Source organism: Sceloporus undulatus, chromosome 1 (genome assembly GCF_019175285.1).
Source record: "Sceloporus undulatus isolate JIND9_A2432 ecotype Alabama chromosome 1, SceUnd_v1.1, whole genome shotgun sequence".
NCBI classification, from domain to species: domain Eukaryota; kingdom Metazoa; phylum Chordata; class Lepidosauria; order Squamata; family Phrynosomatidae; genus Sceloporus; species Sceloporus undulatus.
In genome coordinates, this window is record NC_056522.1 from 154,128,648 (window position 1) to 154,152,647 (window position 24,000).

The following is a 24,000-nucleotide window of genomic DNA, read 5'->3' on the forward strand; positions in this document are numbered from 1 at the left end:
TGAAAGCTCACTGCATCTAGAAGCCAAGGGTTCAAATTTTAGAGAACTGAGGCTGAAGTCAATAAAACTACCTGAGGTTAAGGAGTGAAACAGATGGGTGGGAAGGGGTAGCCTGAAGCTTCTCCTGGCCTGATCACCTTGGGCTGTGGCAACCACATGCCATAGCCCAAGGGCACCTGTTATGGTCCCAAATGGACCGTGGCAAGAAGCGGAAAAGATCTCTGCCTTTTGGGGCCATCTTAGGCAGCCACGGTGCAGCTTCAGGGTGGCTTCTATGTTGGTTGGGGCATGCATCATGTAATTGCCATGTCCCTGAGCTGTGCGGAAGCCAGATTTTTAAACCCATCTGTTTTGGGCCAATGTCTCAATGAACATAATGGAGTTTATGGTTGAGGAAATCTAGTGGATTTCACTGGAAGCCCCTTGAAGCCTAAAAAGCACAATTACTACACCAGTTAAAAATGAACCATAATGTAACTCAGTGTGCACTCAACTCTGTCACCTTGTTTCAAACTATAGCACTTCCTTACAAGATCAGAGTTCTTGTTTTAATAATGGATGGCGCTTTCAGATCTAGGTTATACATGATTGTGGAACAGACATGTTTATGCCATTTACATGAAGCATTGTCATGGGAATATTTGTTATGAAGGTGTTTTATCATAAAGAAAGAAGGAAACAATCAAAAGCATGATGGACAACAGGAGTGAGGGGACAGTAGGAGTACATTTCATTTGGAGAACCTAACCTCTGATGTACAGTGGATAGTGAAGAGGAGGTGAATCTTGCTGCTGATTCTATTTGGTCCTTCAAAACGCTCCTGCCGAACCCAAATTGGGTCTGCGGCAAACACACGCCATGGCCCCAATTTGCCTTGAAGATGGCCAAAAAAGGAGCAGCAAAGATCTGCTCCTTTTTTGGCTGGTTTTTACAGCCCTGCAGCAGCAAGGTATTCCAGTGGTGTGTGGCGTAAAAATGCTGCACCGCCGGAGCAATTTCAAGCTGCCTATATCTAAATAGCTGAGTGGCTTCAAGATGTCTTGGGGTCTGTGGCATGTAAATGCCAAACCCCCACGCTTCCCGGAAGGCAGCTTTACTGGACCATCTGTTTTAGCTGTTAGTTAATCATTAATACACTTTAGAAATGTAACTCAACTGCATTTACATTAGAAGGTAAAAAAATTAACTATTAGGTTTCTGTTATTTTGCCATTTAAATTTATATTAAATGTATGCAATAAAACCCTTAACAGATTGCAGCTGAGATATTCCACCTATTATTTTATTCACTCCCTCCTCCCCATCCTTGTTTTAAGCTTGGGAGACTATAAATGAAAAATACAACAACAATGAAGTTATTATGTAAATATTACAATTGTTGTTCAATGGTCTGTACCCTAAAAGGAACAAGTCTGTGGATATGTGAGAATATGATCGGGTTGCCACAATATCTTGCATAAAATGAGAACACATTCTGAGCAAGTTCCTAGAATAATATACTCACATGGGGTTCTGTAATTATGGATGCATCTACACTGTAGAAATAATGCAGTTTGGAACCACTTTAGCTGCCATGTCTCCATCCTATAGAATTCTGGGATTTGTAGTTTTGTGAGGCATCCGAACTCATTGGCAGAGAAGGCTAAAGACCTTGTAAAACTACAAATCCCAGGATTAATGTAGTGCCAGACTGCACTACTTCTACAGCGTAAATGTACCCTATTACCAAAGTCAAGGAAAGCTGTGCAAGATTAGATTTTGGGCAAACATGAAATCATGTTAACTTTCTTACATAATTTGATGGATAAAGGAAAGGGATTGTAAGCAACATTTTTCTCAATTAAAACACTGAATAGATAGCATTTAGTTACATAATATACTCTGACATGACTGGTTTCCCAATCAATCACTTTCTTACCATGTGTATTATATGAAAGTAGATCCAAGAGAGAATCAGTTCTCATGAAGTAGCTTGTTTTCAGGCTATAGACATCCTTTGTGGTGTTAGCCAAAGAGTAGGAGCCTGACCAGTTGTAGTAATTGCTGTACACATTAGAAGAGATCTCAAAAGTGCCTAGTAAAGGGACCCGCATTGTGTAGTATTCTGGGATGGTGAATGGTGGAACCCTGTACTCTTGTGAAGGCATCTTCATTCCCAATGATTCCATCACCAATGGAGGTGTTCTTACAGTCTGGGGCATTCTTAGGTCATAGGATGATCGGCCACCAAAAGGCACTGGGATGGTGAAAACAGCACTTTCCTTGTTCCAAGTGTACTTAATCTGGCCATCACTGCAAGACAAAGTAAACCAGAGTGAGAATATAATGTAAGAAATTGTGCACGTTGCTTGAGAAGCAGATGTATAACAATTCAGATTATTTATATTATTTTATTTATTTATTTCAAGGATTTATATCCCTCGTTTCTCCCACAATGGGATTCAAGGCAGGATTCAAGGGATTCAGTTTCATTCATTTAGTCCAGACTGGTTTATTCAAGGTGGGAAAGTTTAAAGGATTTTGTATAACCACTCTCTAGGATCTCTGTCAGAGAAGGGTGTTTCCCATCAGTGGTTATACAAAATCCTTTAAACTGTACTACAGACTGACACAGATTGGGCTTCAGTTATGTTTTTAACTTTTGTATATTTTATGTGAATTTAAATTGTGTGTAGATTTTTTTTTTAACTTTACTAAGATTTTAAGTGTTTTGTCTGTGAGCCATCTTGGGTCCCTTCGGAGAGAAAGGCGACATACAAATGAAATAAATAAATAGATAAATAAATAAATAAACAAACAAACCTGGGACCTTCTGTCAAGTTTGTTGTTGTTATGTGCCTTCAAGTCATTTCTGATTTACAACAACCCTAAGGTATCAGTCATATCATAGAGTTTAGCAGCAAGCATTTCTTTCCCTCTAAAAATACACCATGCTCCAGAAAACTCATTATTGTGGTATTTGTCTCATTAAGGCAGGTTTAGGTTGTGAATTTGTAATCTTCCTTCATTTTCCCATTAGTTCTTCTGTCCCTTTTCCTATTACACACACACATGCTCATGCACGCGCACACACACACACATCTGTTAAGGAGGAGAAAATAGAATAATTCCACAATGTCTTTTTTTGTACTGCTAAGACTCATATGTCTTGAAGCACATGTGATTAAGAACCAGCTGGTTTCCACTTCTATTAAATTAAAATTTGCACCAGTACAATGAGTAGTGCCATTTACCTCCAAGAAAACAAAAGGCTCCCAGAAACATTGAATAAAATATATTATAAAGACTTCTCATATTTTCCTTTACCTTCTCCAGAAAAGTTGTTCAGGAATGCTGATGATGTCCATGTTCTGAAGATTTAGCTCCTGAAGTCCACTTAATTTATTCTTTAAATGTTGGGCATAAGGGACATCTCTGGATGCTTGATGTAGCCAAGTATTAGTTGCCTACAAGTGCAGAGTAAGGTATCACAGTACAAGAAGTTTATGATTTATGATTTACACACATGCACACAGATGCCATGCCATCTGTGTAGAATAAACCTCTAAAGAAGATAGGAAGTAGGCCTAATCAATTTAATTCATATTCACCCATTTTTGGCTCAGTGGCCTTGTTAAGTAGAATAGCATTAACCCCCATCCCTCCCCACACAAGGACCATTTCAGAAACCTCAGACTATATGTAGGAGGACGCTTCATTGCAGATCTCCCCACACAGGAATTTTTAGAAAAGAGAGTTTCTATTAGTGTGGGAAACAGCATGGTCTCCTCACTGCATGGATTGTGACTTCTTGTTACTCTGGCAGCTTATTAAAGAATCATGTTGCACTAGCTCCTACATTGCTGGTTATGCATCTGGCATTACTAGGCTTTTGCCTTCCCACTTTAATGAATCCACAACCATCACCATCACAGAGGATGATCATCCTAACTCATGAGAGATGCTTATCTATCTTATTTTAGGTCAACACTATATCAGCTACACAAGCACACTGCATTCTAGGTAACATGTAAAGTGATTGACAAGTACATTTTAAAAACGTAGCTGCATTACATTCCCTACGTATTAGTTATCAGGGTGTTTCTGTTTTGATGTAGTTCCATCTTTCTTTAAAAATAATAATTAGATTGAATTGTTTTAATAGAAATACCCCAACTCCTCAGACAATAAAAGCTGTAACCAGTGCTGACTAGTGTCATTCACTAGTAATCTATTTGCATAGTGCTATCTCTTCCTCCTGCATCTACAGGTACCTAGTGATGACTTCTAGTTAAAAAATTAATTAATTAAATTGGGCCTTTCTTCTCATTAATCATGGCTAATTTATGCTAGAAATTTATTTCTCTCTCCCATATTTCATCAGTTCCTCCTGGGTTTTATGGACATTTATTATTATTATTATTATTATTATTATTATTATTATTATTATTATTATTATTTCTATAGCGCTGTAAATGTAAATGTACACATTTTACTCATGCTTGCTAATTCTTACTATATTTATTATTTATAAGAATCATGAGTATTCCTTATAAGGAGAATTAACATTGGTTTGACAAAGTATGGTGGATATGGCAAATATGCCCACTTACTGTTATAAAATGTGAAATAATATGTCGGAGTGTCATGTCTGTATTGGCAACTTTGTGGTCCAGCAGTTCACTGGCTTGCTTCTGCAAAGTCTTGGAATAGGCATCTAAGTCTATAGGCAGTTTACCAGACATTTTCTTCAGGGCAGCACTTGTGCCAGAATTCCACTGTACTTCAAGTTTTTCATCATCTAAAATTCATTTTAAAAATCCAGTCAATATTAGTATCCACACAGTCTGTTTGACAAATCCAAAAAGCACATACTGTATATGCCTTATACAGATGCTCAAACTGAGAGAGAAGGGGGTAACTGGGAAGACTGGGATAAGGCAAAGGCATGCAGAGAACAATTTTGTTTTTGGTAGTGGTGATGTTTTGCTTAAACCACCAAGATTCATGCAATAGATCCTGCTTCCAAAGATGTGTACTTTAAATGACACACTTCTGGCCCCATGAGTTTGATTTTCACAGCCAGTTTGGTGTAGTAGTTTGAGTATTTGAACTCTGGAGACCAGAGTTCAAATCCCCACTGTGCCATGGAAGCCCACTAGGTGACCTGGGGCAAGTTACAGTTTCTCAGCTTCAGAGAAAGGCAGAAGCAAATCTCTTCTGAATAAATCTTGGCAAGGAATGGGTTTGATTTAGAGTCACCATAAGTAAAAAAAAAAGACTTGAAGACATACAACAACCACCTGAATAAAACAAAGCTCATAATTCTTTTACACAAAAATTAACTCTTGACTACCAAAACAAAATTAATTTCAATTACTGCAGATAAATTGGTGCACAAACATCTTGTTGCTGGTGTGGCTGAAGAACTAAGAATCAGATTTTTTTGGTCAATGGACTGCAAATTCCTCAGGGATCTAACAATCAATCAAGATCTGTCTTTTGCTCACTACTGGTTTAACCTGATTGGGATTCCATACAGTCACTGACAAGACTGGAGCTGTGACTTTTTACAATTTTCAATTCCAAAGTCAGTTTTACAAACAACAGCTCTATCAATGATCTGTAGTCCTCAACAAGTAAGACTGTTATCTGTACTCTCTGATTTTGTGGTATACCGGTTGTATCATTTACACTTGCATTCCTTGTGTTCTGCATATGTCAACTGCTATGCAGTGGTGAGATCCAGTGGTTAGATAATTAAGGGGTCCAGAGTTGTGGTATGATCCTCACAATTCTGATCTTTCATAGCACATTGGATCAAATGTCTATGGTCTTTCACATTGGGGAAATGGCTTACCATATCTCAAAACAATTCTCTCTGAAACTGAAGAGCCATGAGCTGTGGCTGAAGAGTCAATCTGAAACATCATTCCATTAGACTGTTGCAGCAGTGATACATCTGTTTTAGCTTGAGTCTGCAAGCGAGGAATAGAGATTGAAGCTTCCACTGATGACTCTCTCCCAGCATGATATCTAGAAAAAATAAATAAAGAAAAACACAAACATGACTATCGTTTCATTTCTTTTACCGCTTTTAGGGCTTTACTTTACATATTAGTAATGGCTGAAATGTGTGTGTGTGACAGAAAGAGTAATTTCAAGTTCATATATGTCAAGTTGGTCATTATTAATGTATATGAATTGTTGCTATCTGTTGTTATTAACTTTTGGAACAGCTAAAAATTATATTAGCTGGAAATAGTGACTTAAGATAATTAAGGTTAAGCTAGCCTTCCTCACCTTCTTTGGTTAGGCTGGTCTGACTTGTCTTTTGAAGGAAAGGTAGGATATAAAAGTTATTCCAGCTTGGGTCTTTTCACTCTTTGAGCCTTTTTAGTTTTCTATGCAGAAATTTGTATGGCATATTTTTCTAAGTAGATAATTTTTTGTTCACATTCACACTGACTACAGTATGCTTGTGCACATGCTTTTCAAATATATGCATCCATATGCATATTTCGGATGTATTTTTTCTAACACATTTTGTTTTGGTTCATTTTGTGAATCACATCACAATTTCTGAAATGTATAGATTTCCAAACAATGATTTCTGCTTCCAGTCCTGGGAACCGAGAACTGAATAACCTCACATTAATACTTGTGCATTAATAACTACTGCCCACACCCACCAGCATTAGTTTCAGTTCCACAATCAAAATAGTCAAAATATTTCCAGTCCTTGTCTAGGCACATATAGTACAATGCTGGTCATCATGTCACTGTTGAGCTTGGCAGAGAGACATCTGTGCCAAGTATATTGGCATTTCAGAAAGGTCATTCCAAGCCATACAATTTGCATCCCTTACAATAATGTCTTAAGATATTAGGATGTTCCTCCAAGTACAGACTTGAGGAGCAAGGTCTGTAGTTGCTCAAGGACCCAATGGGTTCCCTCTCTTATTTTGGAAAAAACAACCCTGGATTCAAAAGGGCAGGGTGTTTCACCAAATATGGAATAGGTAGAAGAGTTTTGACAGTGATATCTGCAAAAAGTAGGGAAAGGTTGTGACATTACCCTACACGTCCTGTAAGAGTAACTTCAGGAATCTTCTTGTTGTTTATGTCTAAGATAAAAGCATATGCTTTCCTCCGATCAGTGGAAGAATCAGTAATTCTGAAGTTGGTACCAAAATCAATGTCAAAACTGGGAATCTGAAGGTCACTGGTAAGGATCTGTTTGCCTCGGTTGTATCTGAAGGTCAAGGTAGATTCACTTCTCTTTACACCTGAAAATACAATGGAAATGAATGGTTTGCAGGCAGCATTAGTATAATTAACTAATATAGGCCTGTTACAGACTGCCAAAATAAAGCTGCTTCGGGTCTCTTTGGAGGTATGCTATTTAAATGATGCATGCATCCTAAGAATCTGTAAGCTGCACCAAAGCTGCACTCCAGTGCTTAGGAATGGAGTGTGGCTTTGGTGCGACCTTCGGACTCTTAGGACCCATGCATCATTTAAATAGCATACCTTTAAAGAGACCCGAAGCAGCTTTATTTTGGTAGTCTGTAACAGGCCTACGTTATATAAATGTGATGGACTGCAACTACTATACCACAGCTAAAACACGCTAACACATCTGAAGAATACCAGTTTCGGAAAGGCTGGTATAGTTCGCCATATATATAGCAAATGAAAATAATTGTTCAAAGAACTAAAGGAAACATCGAAAAGTAAATTACTTGAAGGGGGGTTGTTTGTTTGTTTTGGGTCTTGGCTTTAAAAAGCTCACCTTTTAACCTCTTTCTGGAATCACACATACTTGTACATCAGGGAAAAGCACTGTTGCCAAGCCAAACTTGAGAGGTATTATTATTATCATTATTATTATCATTATTATTATGTTTTATTTATATAGCGCTGTAGATTTACACAGCACTGTACATACAAACAATAAAATAGATAAAAGTAAACCTGCCAATGGCATACAATCTAAGAAATAATAGCATAATACATAAAAATAATACATAACAATACAGGAAAGGGTTCAGTAACGTATGGCAGGCAACAAACTAAAGATGTGTTATACCTAAAATTGGTTATACAGTCCTGACGGGATAAGCATACATGCATGAGCCAATTCTCTGGCTCAAATACCCCTTGTTTAATGTGTGAAGAGCTGAATTTTCTAGTGATTTATATCCTGACCTTTCAAGGATGCTGCAGCAAGGACTGAAACAGACATTGGGGGGGGGGGGGTTGGTTTCTATTCTTATGCAGATCTTAACTCTGCAGCTTTTACCTCTGAAAATAATAACGAAGTATCTTACCTTCAGCTTGAGCAATGAATTTCATGGTGTCTACCAAGTCTTCCTCCTCTTTCTTTAGTTCATAGATAACACTTGCAGTATATTCCTTTACTTCTCCTGTTGGCTGGAGTTCCACTTCATATCTAATGACATCAAAATGGAAGGTGAATGGGTCACTGTGAATAACTAAATACACAACTTATATGCAGAATATCCTTTAGTAATCAGCTATCAGGAAAAACCAGTAGAACCTGATTTAGGATTGGGGCATTCCTTTTGAAAGTCTAAAGAAGTATTTGACAATGGCTAAAAATGAAATTGTAATATTGTTGGTAGTACCAGGCGGGATTAGGGCGTATAATGATCTCTTGACAATAATTTCTGTTGTGCCTCACAAACCCTTAATAATACACATGTGCTTCTTCCAGGGGCTGGATACACATGTGCTTCTTCCAGGGGCTGGAAAATCAGTCTATTTCCCATTCGTAGTACATCTACATGTGAAATGTCTCTCTACTCACCCTGCTCCATGCTTCTACAAACTAAACTATAACATATTTGTCATCAGAGATGTATATGCACTGTCTGATTTTACTGTGCATAATTTGATACAGGTCAAATAATTTTTGCCTGTACAAAATACTATTATGGGGATTATCACATGGAGCCCTTACTGTGGGCAAAATGTTCCTGAAGTGATTCTGGAGCACAAAGATGTGATTGTCCATCACGCTTCTAAAACGTCATTGAGGCATCTCACCTGTCAATGAAGCATTCGCGGAGAAGCTATTTTTTTTTAATAATGGGATCTTCCATTATTTAAAAAATGGCTTCTCTGAGAACACTTCATGAACGGGAGAGATATGGGATGCCTCAATGACATTTTAGAAGTGCGACAATCACACTTTCGCACTTCAGAAGCATTTCAGGAATGTTTTGCTGACGGTAAGGGCCGGTGTGATAAGGTCCATAGGACCATTTAATACAGGCCAAAGAATCTGACTTTGTGAGGTTGGTTTCCATTTTTTAACAATGATTTTTCTAGTGCTCATTGTGATGAAGAGGAACTTTGAAGTGTGAGTACGATCATCACAGATCTTCAGATCTTAGGATGTATTAGTACTTGAGTATATGGGTGAGGGGGATTTTAACAGTTTCTGATAAGAATTTGTCAGAATTCACCAGGTGTCTTCATATTTGAGATGGAAACAACTCAAGGTTGTTGCTGATGTTGTTGTTTTAATTAAAGCAAGACAATATAAAAGTGACAGATTTTCTCCATTCCTTTTCCTCTGACTGGAAACAACATTTGAAAGGAAATGACAGAAATAAAATAAGTTATGCATGTAATAATTAAAGTAAAACAAGAATTTATGTGAATATTTGCATACTCTACATGGCTGCAGAATCCATCTTTTAACAGTACAGAATTTTTGTTAGATTGAGGCAATGGAGAAGCCAATACAGAAAATGTAGGCTATTTATGTAGAGAAAGCCACAAGAGCAAACTCACCTGGTTTCCCCAGTGAGTGGATAATAAGGTGCTGCTTCTATGGAACTTGCATTGGAATATTCTACCCTGATACACATGTCAAGGCCAGTGAAGTAACGTGCACAAGATGTCCGGGACTCTCTGTTCTCGATCAGAGGAGGAATCACTTCAGTCCGGGTTGGAGTGATCAAGTGCAAGACATTGCTGAGGTAAAAGGTGGTGAGAATAGGGAAAAATTAATTGTTATTTTCTCCTCTACTCACAAGATTAGCCTTTCTCAATTTAGTATTCTCCAGATTATTTTGGACACCAAATAGAAATATCCCAGCCTTGATTTAAACAGAAGTCTGTAGCATTGCATATAGACAAACTGGCACATTTTTAAAATGTTTTATACATTTTATCCTAGGACCTTGCAAGTCTACCAGTGCTGATTAGCTGAAAAAAATTGAAAAACGGTAAAACTGCAGCCTGCAGAGTAGCCCAGTTATTTGATTCCTCCACCAAAGATATTCAACTGGCTAGAATGGGTTGGAAAATCACAATTTTAGGTTGTTTCACTAAGCATATTACATCTCAGGAATAACCTTAGATGAAGAAAGAAAGTCTAAATATAAATCAGCACCATGGGCTACATAATGCAGTTTGACACCACTTGAACTGCCATGGGTCAATGGGTATGAAATCCTGGTATTTGTAGTTTGTTGTGACACCAGATGTCACAAGGCTTAATATCTCACAAAACTACAAATCCCAGAATTCCATAGCATTGAACCATGGCAGTTAAAGTGGTGTCAAACTGCATTATTTCTGCCACGAGGATGCAGCAAAGTTATAGCCATGAGAAAATTTTGCAGGGGAAAAAAAGAAAATGGCAACTGAAGAAATGGTTGTTAAATGTCTCCATAATGAGCTTAAGCATGTTATGTTGTTCTGTATGAATATGGAAAAGACAGAATAGATTTTGCAAATCAGAAACTAACAAAAATAGCTTGCAACACTCATGTTCTCAAACAAATACCTGAGGCTGAAGAGTTTGGTTGGAGTTTTTGGTGCAGGAATAGTGAATTTAAGCTGTCCAGCTCTCAACCCAATATGAGTTTCAATTCCAGACTCATGGTACATGTTGGTGTTCATTTCTACACCACTTCTAGCAAACTCAGGCATGTACACTCCTAGATGAGTTACAAACTCAACTGCCATAGATGGCTTAGCAATCAGTTCTGCTTGCATCTATGGGACAGATATAAAACACAAACATTTATTGATTTAATAATAAATAATAAATAAAATTTTTATTTATATGCCGCCCTTCCTCCGATCAGGGCGGCTCACAACATAATTAAAATACAAACAATTCCAATAAAAACATATTTAAAAACAAACCAACAGTAAAGCCCCAAAGCCCAACCTCTTGGCCACGAAAGAGAGGAGGGAGGCCCACAGGATATTTACTCGGGGAATGCCTGTTGGAATAAGAAGGTTTTGAGGTCCTTCCTAAATTGGGCCAGGGTGGTGGACGAGCGGAGCTCTGTGGGCAGCGCATTCCAAAGGGCTGGGGCAGCTATGGAGAACGACCTCCGAGTGGTGGAGGCCAACCTAGCCCCAGGCACCTTCAGTAGCTGCTGCCCAGACGTTCTGAGAGTGCAAGGCGGAATGTACGGGGAGAGGCGGTCCTTCAGGTATCCTGGGCCCAAGCCATTTAGGGCTTTATAGGTAATTACCAACACCTTATATTGAGCTCGGAAGCGAATGGGCAGCCAATGAAGATCTTTTAAAACTGGTGTTATATGGCTGGTCCTGGACGCACCAGTGACCAGCCGGGCTGCCATTTAGTTCCATTGATTTATTCAGACTAGTCTAGGGGTAACTAGATTTGTAAATCACCAACTATATGTTATGCCTTTGCAGATGTCATTGGACTGGAGCTCCTATCAACCCTATCAAAGTTAGTTCTGAAAGATGATGGGACGTGTGATTCAATAACAACTGGAAGACCACACATTGCTGCTATCCTAGCTGAATTGATTTGGTAAGCCAATACGTTTTGTTGGGTAGGAAAGAAGGCTCCTTGGTACCAGAACTCATTCTGCATATTCCTACCTTTGGACAGTCTTATGTTGTTTCATTACACAGGTAGAGGGTGCATTTCTTCATAGACAGATGGATCCCCCCCATGTCAGTGAGGTAGATAGTGTTTAGGACCAGAATATAAAATAGCCTCATAACATGATCTTGCAAAGATCATTAAAGAAGAAAAAAATTCACAGTGGTTCAAAACCTGAGCCATCACAAAAGTTCAGGCTGAGATACTGAGATCTCTTGTAGTCCAGCAAACTCTGCATTTAATGGTGTATAAGCACTACCAGCATCAAATTGTTGGATCAAGTTGTGGAGTTAAACAGCCATTGTGTGATACTGCTGGGAACCAAGCTGTTGAAGTAAAAGAACAACAGCCCAGGCAATAATTTCTTGGGCACTTTAATTGTAGAAATTTGATTCCAACATAATTTAACTCCATTATTTATTATTAACATTGTTATTACATATCTCTGTATGTCTACTTCTCATACACATTAGTTCCAGTACGTCTTGGGACTACCATTCTTCTCATTAATCCAGCATTTACCAACACTGCCCCAAGGATTTTAACTCTTCTAGACTCCCTAGACTACTCTTCCTCTGGCCCATAAGGGGGGGAAAAGTGAATTGTCTCTGTGGACACCTGTAGAAGGAGTGACTCTTCCTTTAAACAGGTTGTGGAGCCTCCCTGCACAGTTCTTCAAAACCAGAAATGGACTTCCATCCACTCCTGGTGTTTTTTCTCTTTTTAATGGCACTGTGTTCTACACATTGAGTGATTCAGGAGCAGAAGTGTTTCTCTAAAATCTCCAGAGCCTACCCTCTGAATGAGCTTCCTCTGTTCCTTCTCATAATTCATATCTCTGTCTTCCATGGACTCAGATTAGCCAAAAATATTTTTAAATAGTCAAAAAGCATGTTTTTCAAATAATGAGAAACTCTGATGAGAAGAATCCTGTACTGATAAGATGCTTCCCAGTTCAGAACTTATTCAGCACCAATTTTTATGTGGCTCTTTTGTGTAGAAAATATTTCGCATAGAAATACAATTTTCTCTGCAGAAAAGCTGTTTCTCTGCAGAAAAGCCTGTTTCTTGCTGTTTCTGTGCAAAAAACCCACATGTGAATTGGTCAAAATAAATCCTGAATTGTGGTGAATGGTCTTCAGAAACTGGTTTTTCAAAGATTTTCTAACAGTGGGAAGAAAATTACTAAAATTACTCATTCCTTCATTTCAGAAGAAACTCAAGAAGAATTACATCCCTGTTCATCACCCCATCAATTCCTTGCTTGTACAATAATATGTAGAATCAGAAGACATCAAGGACTCACATTCCTCTGTGAAAGTTTCACTCCGGCCTTCATTCCTGGAGTGGCTACTCCAGACAGAGCAAACTGTAGCTGCAATCCTGCCCCAGTTGGCAACTCAAATTCATTGTCCATGAAGATGTAGTGTGCAAAGAGATCGTTCTCTGTCCCCTTTGACACTATCTGGACAATCTGTAGGAACACAGAAAAACAAATAAAATTCATACAAATGCACCAAGCACTGTCTTCCTTTCCCCAGAAATGGAGCATAGCTTTTTTTAGCCTTTCTGCATCCCATGGGAGTTGTGCAGTTGGCTCTCCATATCCACAGACTACTTATCTAACCCTCCACAGCTTGAAAATATATTTTTTAAATATATAAATTTAAAAAATGAAACCTCGATTTTACCATATTATATAAGGGACACCATTTTACTGTCCCACTATATTTAATGAGATAAGCATCCACAGACTTTGGCATCCACGGGGAGTCCTGGAACCAAACTGCAGAGGACACTAAGGGCCCACTGTGGATACTTTGTTGGAGAGTTTAGAAATATTATGTTAAAATCAAAGGTGTTGCTGTTCTTCTATAAGAACACAGTTAATCAGACTTATTCACTATTACTTGCTGTTTTAAAAGAATTGGACTACATTATTGATTACCAATGTAATACTAATGTTTTATGTCTTTTGTTTGTTCTTAGAATATAATTTTACTTCCTAAAATAATCTTTTAAAGGGGGGGTTGAGTAAATATTACGTTTGAGTAAATTCTACATGTTGCTCAAGAAAATTGCAACCTTAACACTGTTGTCATTAGAATGATTGAATACATGTTGACTGTCTTTTCTCTAAAATGTAATGGGCAACAATGGTACATTTAATGTTACACCTAAGCTCTGTCTTATTATAAGCATTTTTAAAAAAGTATTTATTTATTTGTTGTTGTTTTGGTTTTAAATTTTGTTGTTGTTAACTTTTCCTCCAGTGAACAAAAGGCAGTGTATTTGGTTCTTCTTCCGATTGGGTTTTGCTTTCCTAACCTTGTTAGGTAGTTCAGCCTGAGAAAGTCACTGAGATAAAGTCATCCATTGAGTTTCATGGCTTAATTAGCTAGCTATAGCTCCAAGCCACCACTACCTTTCATTGCCATTATAGTTTTTAAAACTTAATAAAAAATACTCTATCCTTTCTTGTTATTCAAATGAAATTAAAGCAAATAATTTGTAGGGCTTTTAAAATAGAAGATACACACATTGGAATGCTACTAGCCACTGGACTGTAAGACTATTAGGCTATTTCTGAGGTTGTTCCCTTTAACAATAAATAACTTAAAATAGTTGTAGTTATACCACAAAAGAAGCAGAACTCAATTATGACTGCAAAAATAAATGCATTACAAGTAATACATTGTTTTAAACCAGTTCCTTCCAGGTTCTGCCAAATCTGATCTTTGAGCTTGTTGGCAAATGGATGTATCTGTTTGCAGACAGAGGAGAAAAGAAAATGTTTGGTAAAATCCACTTTGTGTTCATGTCCACTGTCATTTTGAAGACTTACCTTCTCAGGCACAGTCTGCAGAGTTTTCAGGCTTTTCAGAATCAGATTTCCCAATAGCTTAATATCACTGAGTTTCAAGTAGCCCAGCTCTTCCCCAAGGATTCGGAGATAGGCTTTAGCTTCAGGTGATTCTTTGGTGTTGATTTCCTTGACCAGTTTCTCAAAATTAAGCATGATTCCTTTCATAATATCCTGAGAATGTAAAAAAGAAAAAAGAAAAGAAAGGAAGGAAGGAAGGAAAAAAGAAAGAAAGAAAAAAGGGAACAACGTCAGAAATAATACACCATTATGTCAAAACTCTGAGTTCAAAGAAGGCAGTGTTGGTTGTAAGCACATGAATTTGGGTATTACTTATTTACTAAAAATGCTTTGCAATAAAATAAATTGATCTATGTCAGTGTTGATTAAGGATCATGTTTCCTTAATATCATATACCGTACATGTTATGTATTATGTCAGGCAACTAAACACACACAGGTTCCTGTAATCTTTCATTCTGAATCCAGTTCCATATGTTATTGCACAAAGAAGCTATCTCTCAAGAAATACGTTTTTGATATTGGAAGAGGCTTTGCAAATAGTGTGGTAGCTTGCTCTAGGATCAAGAATTAGCACCTGGAAAATTTAGCTTGCAGGTGCTTGTAGTTATGTAATCAAAACAGACTGCAGAAATAATCCAGTTTGAGGCTACTTTAACTGCCCTGGTTCAATGCTAGGAATTTTTGGGAACTAGTTTTGTGAGACATTTAGCCTTCTCTGACAGTGAGCACTATTGCTTAAAAATATAGTCTTTTTCAAGTGAGTCATGTCTTCTCATGATGTGGCCAAAATGTTACAATCTCAGTTTAGTCATCTTGACTTCTACAGAGCGTTCAGGTTAGATTTGCTTTAGGACACATTTATTTGTCTTTTTAGCAGTCCACAGTACCTATAGAATTCTTCTCCAGCACCACATTTCAACTGAGTTGATTTGCTTCCTATCTGGTTTCGTAACAGTCTAGTATAAAAATGGAATATGTAATGGCATGGATAATACTAACTTTAGTATTCAATTGTCTATCTTTACACTTCATTTCACGTCATAAATAACTTGCAGGGCCTTTCTGAACTGCTTTAAAGAAACCTGATTTAGGGCTGGAACAGACCAGCTCTAAAAGTCACCTTTTTGACAGATTGGGGGTATGGCATTTAGATGTCATACACCCCTACAATTCCCCCCCCAGTCTACAGCTGTCAAAAAGCCCTGTACCTTCAACAATGGCTCAAATTGCAGGATTTATCAATGAGTGGATTTTCATAATCTCATGACAAATGCTGACATATTCAAAGATCCATAAATTATATTGTTGCTAAAGAGGACAAGAGCATTTATACTTTTAATTTGCCAGTTTTGTTTTATTTCTTTATGTATGATGCTTATATATCTGTAAAAAACCCTGAGGGTATATTTGGGATATTTGTAAATGGACTGAAGGTGATGTAGAAATATTAAATTAAATCAATTGATCAAAATAAATATATCACAATATCAATATACCATAATAATAAATATATCAAAATATCCAGCCGTCCCCTTTACAGCCAGATCAAGGCTGCAGCAACTACACACCGTGACCCCAATCTGGGCTTTCCAAAAATGGCTCCTTTTTGCGCCTTGGAAAGGGCAAATAGCCATGTCACCACAGCTTTACTGTGCTCCTTTGGTGCTGTGTTGTCACGCTGCCCCAGAGGTGGAACCAAGACATGCATCATGCATCATGTATGCCCTGACTTCGCCCCCAACTTGGCCCAAACTGTCTGTCTGCACAGGGCCTTAGTCTCAAAGGTGCTCCAAGATCTCTCTACGTATAGACATTGATGTATTGGTTTTGAAAAAATCAAGAATACAGTATCATCTAGATAATGGCAGCATACCTGATCTTGTTTTCCATCCTTGGTAAATTCAAAATATGTAGAGAGCACTTGGGAGATTTGTTCAGGTACTTTGCCATTAACCCAGTACAAAGCTTTGGTCGCACTGTCAGGAAAGAACCCTTCTGGTCCAAACATGGCTTCCAATGTAGGCTCAAAGTTTTTCCCATCCAAACCAATCTAATATGAGGAGGTGCAAGAAGAAGAGGTGAGCATGGAAGTTTTTCAGTTGAGATTCCACATTAATTAAGGAGGCAATTATACACTATACACTACAAACAGAAAAGACTCTTCACCATCAGAACCAAAAGACTTCAGTGCTGGTAATACTCTACAGCTTCAAAGTTTTTAAAAATAGATGTTACTCACTATTTTTAAAAAGTAACATCTTGTTTGTCGCTGTAAGAGTAAAAGGGTGTTACTAAATGTGTTACTTTTTCAAAATAACTTTTAAAGATGCAGTCAAACTATACAAAACGTCTGCCTACCTCAAGGGACATATTGGAGTAATTCCATAACCCATATTATGGTAATACTATAATATTTGTTTGTATTCAATAAATATATTATTATATACTAAATATAATAAAGGTTTTATTTGCCACAGTATATATCTTGGAATTTGTCTTACAATCAGCATGATGCACCTTACAATAGTGTATGAATGGTTTGTTGTTGTCTGCCTTCTAGTCATTGTGGACCTATGGAGACCCTAAGGGTTTGCTTGGCAGAATTTGTTTAGAGGGGATTTGACTTTGCCTTCCTTTGAAGGTGAGAAAGTCCAAAGTCTTAACTACATATCCTATACTATGGGAAATATGTCACAGAGTTCAACTGGGCTTATCCCAGATAAGTACAGAAACACACTGAAGTTTCTGTTTGTGCTGCTGCCTCCAGCTGTATAGAGAAATTTCAAATGTGAAAGTAACGGGTCACTGCTCTTAAGCTTTGGCCACTATATGGATGGAACCTTTAGTAGGATAAGAACATACATCAATTTAGCAGTTTTACCTCTAGTACAATTTGCAAATGGACATGCTTTCAGAATACACTTTTATTATATTGTTTTTATTTTGTATTTTCTACATGACTCCATGGGCAAAAAAAGCATAATATAAATTGCATAACACACATAGAAGAAAAGCAGTAAAATTGAGAAAGGATATTTTGTACCTCAAACAGATCCGTCCGTTTCACTCCAAAAATCTGTAGTGTTGTTTTTAGCATGGATTCCCTAGGTAAATAGCTATTTGGCTCAAAAACCAGATTTCCCACCAATTTTCCTGAAATAGGACTAAGGGACCAAGGCGTCAATAGACTCTTGAATGCTTGGTAGTTTCGTGAAAATTTTCGGAAGTCTCTGGCTGTTGGAAGCTGGTCTCTTTTGATAGCTTCTTGAATTTTGTTTCTGAGCCTGATGATGTGGAAACAGAATGTCAAAGTTAGCAATGTTTCTTTTGAAAATATTTAAGATAGATTTTTGGATCTGCCTAAAACAAGGGTGAGTGACTGTTGTGGGTTTGGAGATCAAAGTGTCCTCTCCAAGAGATCTCAAAGGTCCACATCCCTTGAAAAAAAAATACCAGGTTTTGCCCCCAAAGGCCCCAAACACTTTTCAGGGGGCATGAAGGTAATTTGTCAAGTTTTAACCAGCTAAAGCACACTGAGAAGGTAAGCCAGAGGTCAACTGCTAGATCACTTCTTGTGTGAGAAAACTCTCCTGGTCTTGAAATGGGCTTGGGGCACAAAAAAAAGCAATGTTCCCTGCCCCCTCCACATCTGTCAGGAGGTGGAGAACAATTTTAAAAAAATAATCAAAGGAGGTTTGGTCCTGGGGCCTGCACACAGCCCATGGCCTGCACTTTCCCCAACCCTGGTTTAATACACCATTCTTGGGGTCTCACGAGAGACATCTTTACTTAGTGGCTTAGATGCATGTTGGCTAAACTCAGAAAAAGGCAACAGGACTAGCAAGAAATACATAAATGCAAGCCTCTCTGGGTGGAGATGTTACCTGCCACCTCTAAGAATGCCTTTTCCAAGGTAGCCACCCACTTCACTTCATGGTGAGGATGTACTCACAACCCTATGTCCAGTTCTGGACACCTCAATTCAAAAAGGATGTAGACAAGCTGGAGTGTGTCCAAAGGAGGGAAACTAAAATGGTGAAAAGTATGGAAACCATGCCTTATGAGGAGAGATTTAGGGAGCTGGGCATGTTTAGCCTGGAGAAGAGACGGTTAAGAAGTGATATGATAGCTTTGTTTAAATATTTGAAAGGATGTCATGTTGAGGATGGAGCAAGCTTGTTTTCTGCTGCTCCAGAGAATGGATGAAAGCTACAGGAAGAGATTCCATCTAAACAGTAGGAAGAACTTCCTGACAGTAAGAGCTGTTTGACAGTGGAATACACTCCCATGGAGGGTGGTCTCCTTCTTTAAACAGAGGCTGGATGGCCATCTGTTGGAGGTGCTTTGATTGTGAGTTCCTGCATGGCAGGGGTTGGACTGAATGGCCCTTGTGGTCTCTTCCAACTCTATGATTCTATGATTCCTTGCAGCTGCCCACCTGATGTAGAGATCCCCGATACATCTCTCATTTGGTAGGGAATGGGCACCTGTCAGGTGTGCTTTTAATGTACATGCTACTATCCCTTTTGTTGTGTCATGGCTGATTATATCTCTACCCTACATCCCTACACAGTCAGAATAGGCATGTTACCCTAGCTGAAGAAGGACTGGGAGACAGTGGACACTATGGGTTCTGGCTTTAGAAAGAAGCCTTCAAAATATTTACTAACACACTGGTTTGAATTTCAAGGGAAGGTACAAATCTGAAGGCATACCAGTAGATTCTGTAACAACTTTACTTACAGTCTAGTAACTGGGTCTTCAGAATCTAAGGTGTTGGCAATGTGGGAGGCTATGAAGCTTTTCACTTGTTCATTCTTGTCCCTATGAAGAGTTTTAAGGACCTTGGAAATGTCTGAGGAGGAAGGATTCCTCATCAACATTAGATAAGCTGCCAGCCGTTTATCAACTGGAGAGGAGGCTTCCTGGAAAACTTTAACAAGAAGTGCTTGGTCCTATAACAATAGGAAAAGTGGGATGTTACAATATGAAAATAGTCAACAATTAATGAATATTGCTATTCAAATAAATATTTACTGTAACCCTCTACATATGAAGCCTAAAATATTTTAATCCCAAGTGATATTCTTTTAACTGAGTCCTTATTGTAAATGAATTATGCTCGAGATCCATCTACAGCACCAATGTGATTAGGCCACATTTCTGGTTTTGCGTTTTTAATCTAAAAGTGTTTAAATTTGTTTATATTGTAAGCTGCACTGAGATTCCACGATAAAAGTAGACAGAGAGTTATTATTAAATAACATTAAATATTATATATTAACATGTAGTTTTATTTTATAGGAAGAAGAAACAAACAACATGACAGTAAAGTCAAAACATATTCTGTTTTACCTCCTCAGTAATACTCATTTTCCTCAGTGCCTGGATAGCTGCTTTCTGGACTTCAGGAGATGCAACATTACTTCTAATGCATATTTTTAGATAATGTTTCACATTGGCATTCTCATTCAGTGCTTTTCCCATATTGCCAATAGCCTGTTGATCACATACAAAAGATATAAATCAGTTCTTTCCAACAAAGAATAATAACAGGTAACGAAAGCCTGGAAATGTTGCTTTTGGGTTCCTGACACTCCAAGGTTCCCTAGCCAGCATGGCCACCCCACCAGGAACCCCTAAGAGGGAGTTCACCAGGCAGGTCCAGCTCCATCAGGACTAGCCTGGAAGAAAGAAGAGCCCTCCCTCCAATCCATCTGCCTTGATCCAGGCCTCAGAGGGAGAGAAGAACCACTGGACCTCATCCCCTTTCCCTCCACCATTCCCTTCTCCTTTTGTTTCGTGTCTTTTAGATTGTAAGCCTGAGGGCAGGGAACTGTCTGATTAAAAATAATTGTAAGCCGCCCTGAGAGCCATTAGGGCTGAAGGGCGGGATATAAATACCTAAATAAATAAATAAATAATGTTTCTGAAGACTTGTGTAAACAGGGATAAATAATGCACAAGTTCTTTTTTTTTAAAAAATACCTTCAGGGCCAGGTAAGTGAGTTCATCATCCTTGGAACATTCATTGCCAATCATTGATATCATAAAATTTCCAACGTCATTTATTTCTTTTGTCTGAGGGCCTATTTCATTGTAGAATCTGGAAGGTAGGAAGAATGTATCACAGGTTTACAGAAACTTTCAGGGACTATGCACAGCAAAGAAGGAATAAGTGGTATATCCAAAGCCTATAGGAAGCTTACAAAGACATTTTGCCTTAACTATGAGAACACTATCAAGTTATAATCGAGATATGTAGAGTAGAAATTCCTCATAGGCTACATCTACATTGCAGAAATAATGCAGTTTGACACTGCTCCAATGGCTATGGAGTCATCCCATGTAACCCTGGGATTTGTAGTTTGTTCTGGCATCAGAGTTCTTTGACAGAGAAGGCTGACTATCTCGTGAAACTACAAATCCCAGAATTCCATAGCATTGAGCCATGGCAGTTAAAGTGGTATCAAACTGGATTATTTCTGCAGTGCAGATTAACCCATAGACTCTTACCAAGAATTGATTCCATAAACTGTGTGATAAAAAATGCCCACAGTTTAATGTTAATATTTGTTTGTAGCATCACAACCATACTTACCGGTAAGTACTTGTGCACCACAGTTGAGAAACTTCCACTAGTCAATCCTTTTAACTTTATCATAGAGCTTGGCCCTTCATAAAGGCACTATGCTACACAGCAAAATACACTTTCATTCTGAACTTCTTTGTGTCCATTATTGTAGAAAAGGAACAACAAATTATAGTGCTCTAAACATTCAGTTCAACTGCCCAGATCTAGGACCTTTTTTGTTGCTCCCTCCAGTCCCCCCTCCATTCTTGCGGTCCTTAGATCCGTGCCCCTCGCTTATGTGCGAGGGACAAATGGAGGGAGAATGAATGGGGCACATGCTTGCAGCACACGTCCCCACACCTATATTCAAGCCATTCAAGTGGGATGTATCTTTTGTCACTTCGCTATCTGTTGTAGCTTTCTGTGATTATTTTAGGTCCAGGAGCGGCCTTTTTTAACAACAGGAAATGAGCAAAGTTGCTTCTTGTTCACATCATTGTAACTGATGAATTCATTCACTCTGCATAAAATTGCATGCCGATAAAGGAATAGCATGGATGAGGAAACAAACCTTTTTCTTTTCTTTTCTTTTGTGAAACGGGGCACATATGTATAAATCTCTGTGAGAACATCTTAAAAGACGCAGAGTCTATAAAGTATCGCCCACCTTCACCATATATTCCACATCTTTATCCTCCACATGAAATCTAAATCTTTTTTAAACAACAATTACTCACCCCCACTCCCTCTAGTAGATCTGTGAAGGGGGAAATTTGTGAAAAAATTCATAGGGCATGGACTGTTTTAGGCTGAGCAGTAGAGATTTTTCCAAAACCAGAAATTACTTTGAGTTACTTCCTGATTGGAAAAGGTCTCCCCTAAATTTAAAATGTCCATCCCACCTGCCAAACATGGCAAAATTTCTCCCCACAGATTGTGCCCAAAAGCATGACAGTCACAACCCTTTCCTGTGACGTACCGATTCACCGCATGGCTCAAGGCATAAAAAGTTGCTCGACTTTGGTGATACTGGGCCATGTGAAGGAGTTCCTGTATCCTCTTTTTAGATGGAGGAGACAGTAGTCCCAAGCTGTATGTGATGGCATCTGTTATAAGTGGATCAACGTTGCCAGTCCTCAGTATCTGGAGGATAGCTCCAAAGCATTCAGGGGTACCACACTGAGTCAGAGCCTGCACTGTGATGGAACTAAAGAGAAAACACACAAACAGAGAACAACTTTGATTTGAAGGCATACTCATGGGGGCACTTCCCTTGTATCATTGATATGGAATCCACTTTACAACCATTCCTTTATTTATTGATTTCTGATATTTCTCTTTTTTTCAAATCAAATCAACTTATTTACAGTCAGTTTATCCAACTTCTTTCCAGTTGCAATGTTCTAATATCCCAGCAAGATGGGACCCAAATAAGACTTTCTCTTATCATTGTGAGGATCCATGGAGATTCATTCTAATTAATAATCCACAAAAGAAAGTTCAAGCGGCTCTCTACAGCTTCAACACAGGTATAGGTGTACTGTAGTAGCTTAGAGCAGAGCTGGGAAAAGTTACTTTTTTTAGACTACTAACTCTAGAATCCCACAGCCAGAATAGGCAAGCTCTGGCTAAAATTTTTTTGCTTTGGCCAAGAGGCTGAGTAACAAATCCCTGATCTGAACATTTGAACTTAGTACTGAACATGGAACATGGTCTGAATTTCAGTACTAATGGGAGTACATTTAGCAATAAATAGATAGTTTCCATCTTAGCAGATAGTAAATAGATGAGTTTATCTGATGGAGGTTAAAAAGTTTTTGAAAAGGTAAAAAGAAATCTTTCATTATTGCCTATGATCTATTCAAGGAAAACCCTTCTGTTTCATGCTGTTCCCTCTAATGCAAACTTGCATCGTATGACTTTCTGTTGCAACATCCCAGCTGCTGGTTTGTATGTTAAAGAGCTGATCACCCTGTGTGCAGTTTATTTGCTTTGGATCCATTTTCCAGTGGATTCTATCATATTTACACAACCCCTTATTGATACATTACCTGGAAGTTTCCATCAACTTTGGCACCAGGGGACCTAGAGTTTCATTGTGCAAGGCCCTCAGTCCTGTTACAAATCTGTAGAAGAGGCTGGCTCTTTTCTGGTTCTGCTGGGTGACTGACAGTTTCTGCAGTTCCTGGAGGACTTTCAGAACAGCATCACCATGCTTGGAGGACTTGGTCTCAACACCCTCCAAGGATAGTCTTCTGTGTATCAGGCCACTGACTGTAAAGCAAAACATCTTCTTAGAATGATACATTTATACCCTTGGGTGTTCCACCCCACCAAATCCATCTCTTCTGAAATATAATTGAAAGGCGTGTAGTCATTCTATTGTACCAAGGTGTACAATATGATACTGCCACATTGGGGTATGTTTGGGGGCAGGAAGAGTTGTGGATGTAGGACCTTTATTTATTATTTATTTATGGTATTTATGCCCCACCCTTCAGCCCTAAAGGCTCTCAGAGCGGCTTACAATTATTATTTTAGTTAGACGGTTCCCTGCCCTCAGGCTTACAATCTCTATGTTGTCTCCCTCCCTGCCCACTGCCACATCCCTACTAACCTCTTTGTTCCACCTTAACACAAGGTTGGAATCC

The 24,000-nt window shown here is 38.5% G+C and overlaps 1 protein-coding gene across 1 annotated transcript in view; it reads right to left on the reverse strand.

The window, feature by feature from the left end:
• Positions 1–24,000, reverse strand: part of APOB (apolipoprotein B) — a 53,705-nt gene that overhangs the window by 15,090 nt on the left and 14,615 nt on the right. Inside the window, 17 exon segments of the mRNA XM_042479692.1 lie at positions 1,918–2,291; positions 3,306–3,445; positions 4,592–4,779; positions 5,839–6,014; positions 7,057–7,267; positions 8,312–8,433; positions 9,804–9,986; positions 10,804–11,015; positions 13,196–13,363; positions 14,735–14,926; positions 16,649–16,825; positions 17,819–18,059; positions 19,519–19,730; positions 20,131–20,274; positions 20,764–20,881; positions 22,329–22,556; positions 23,401–23,623. Of these exon segments, the coding sequence (XP_042335626.1) occupies positions 1,918–2,291; positions 3,306–3,445; positions 4,592–4,779; positions 5,839–6,014; positions 7,057–7,267; positions 8,312–8,433; positions 9,804–9,986; positions 10,804–11,015; positions 13,196–13,363; positions 14,735–14,926; positions 16,649–16,825; positions 17,819–18,059; positions 19,519–19,730; positions 20,131–20,274; positions 20,764–20,881; positions 22,329–22,556; positions 23,401–23,623 (3,309 nt within the window).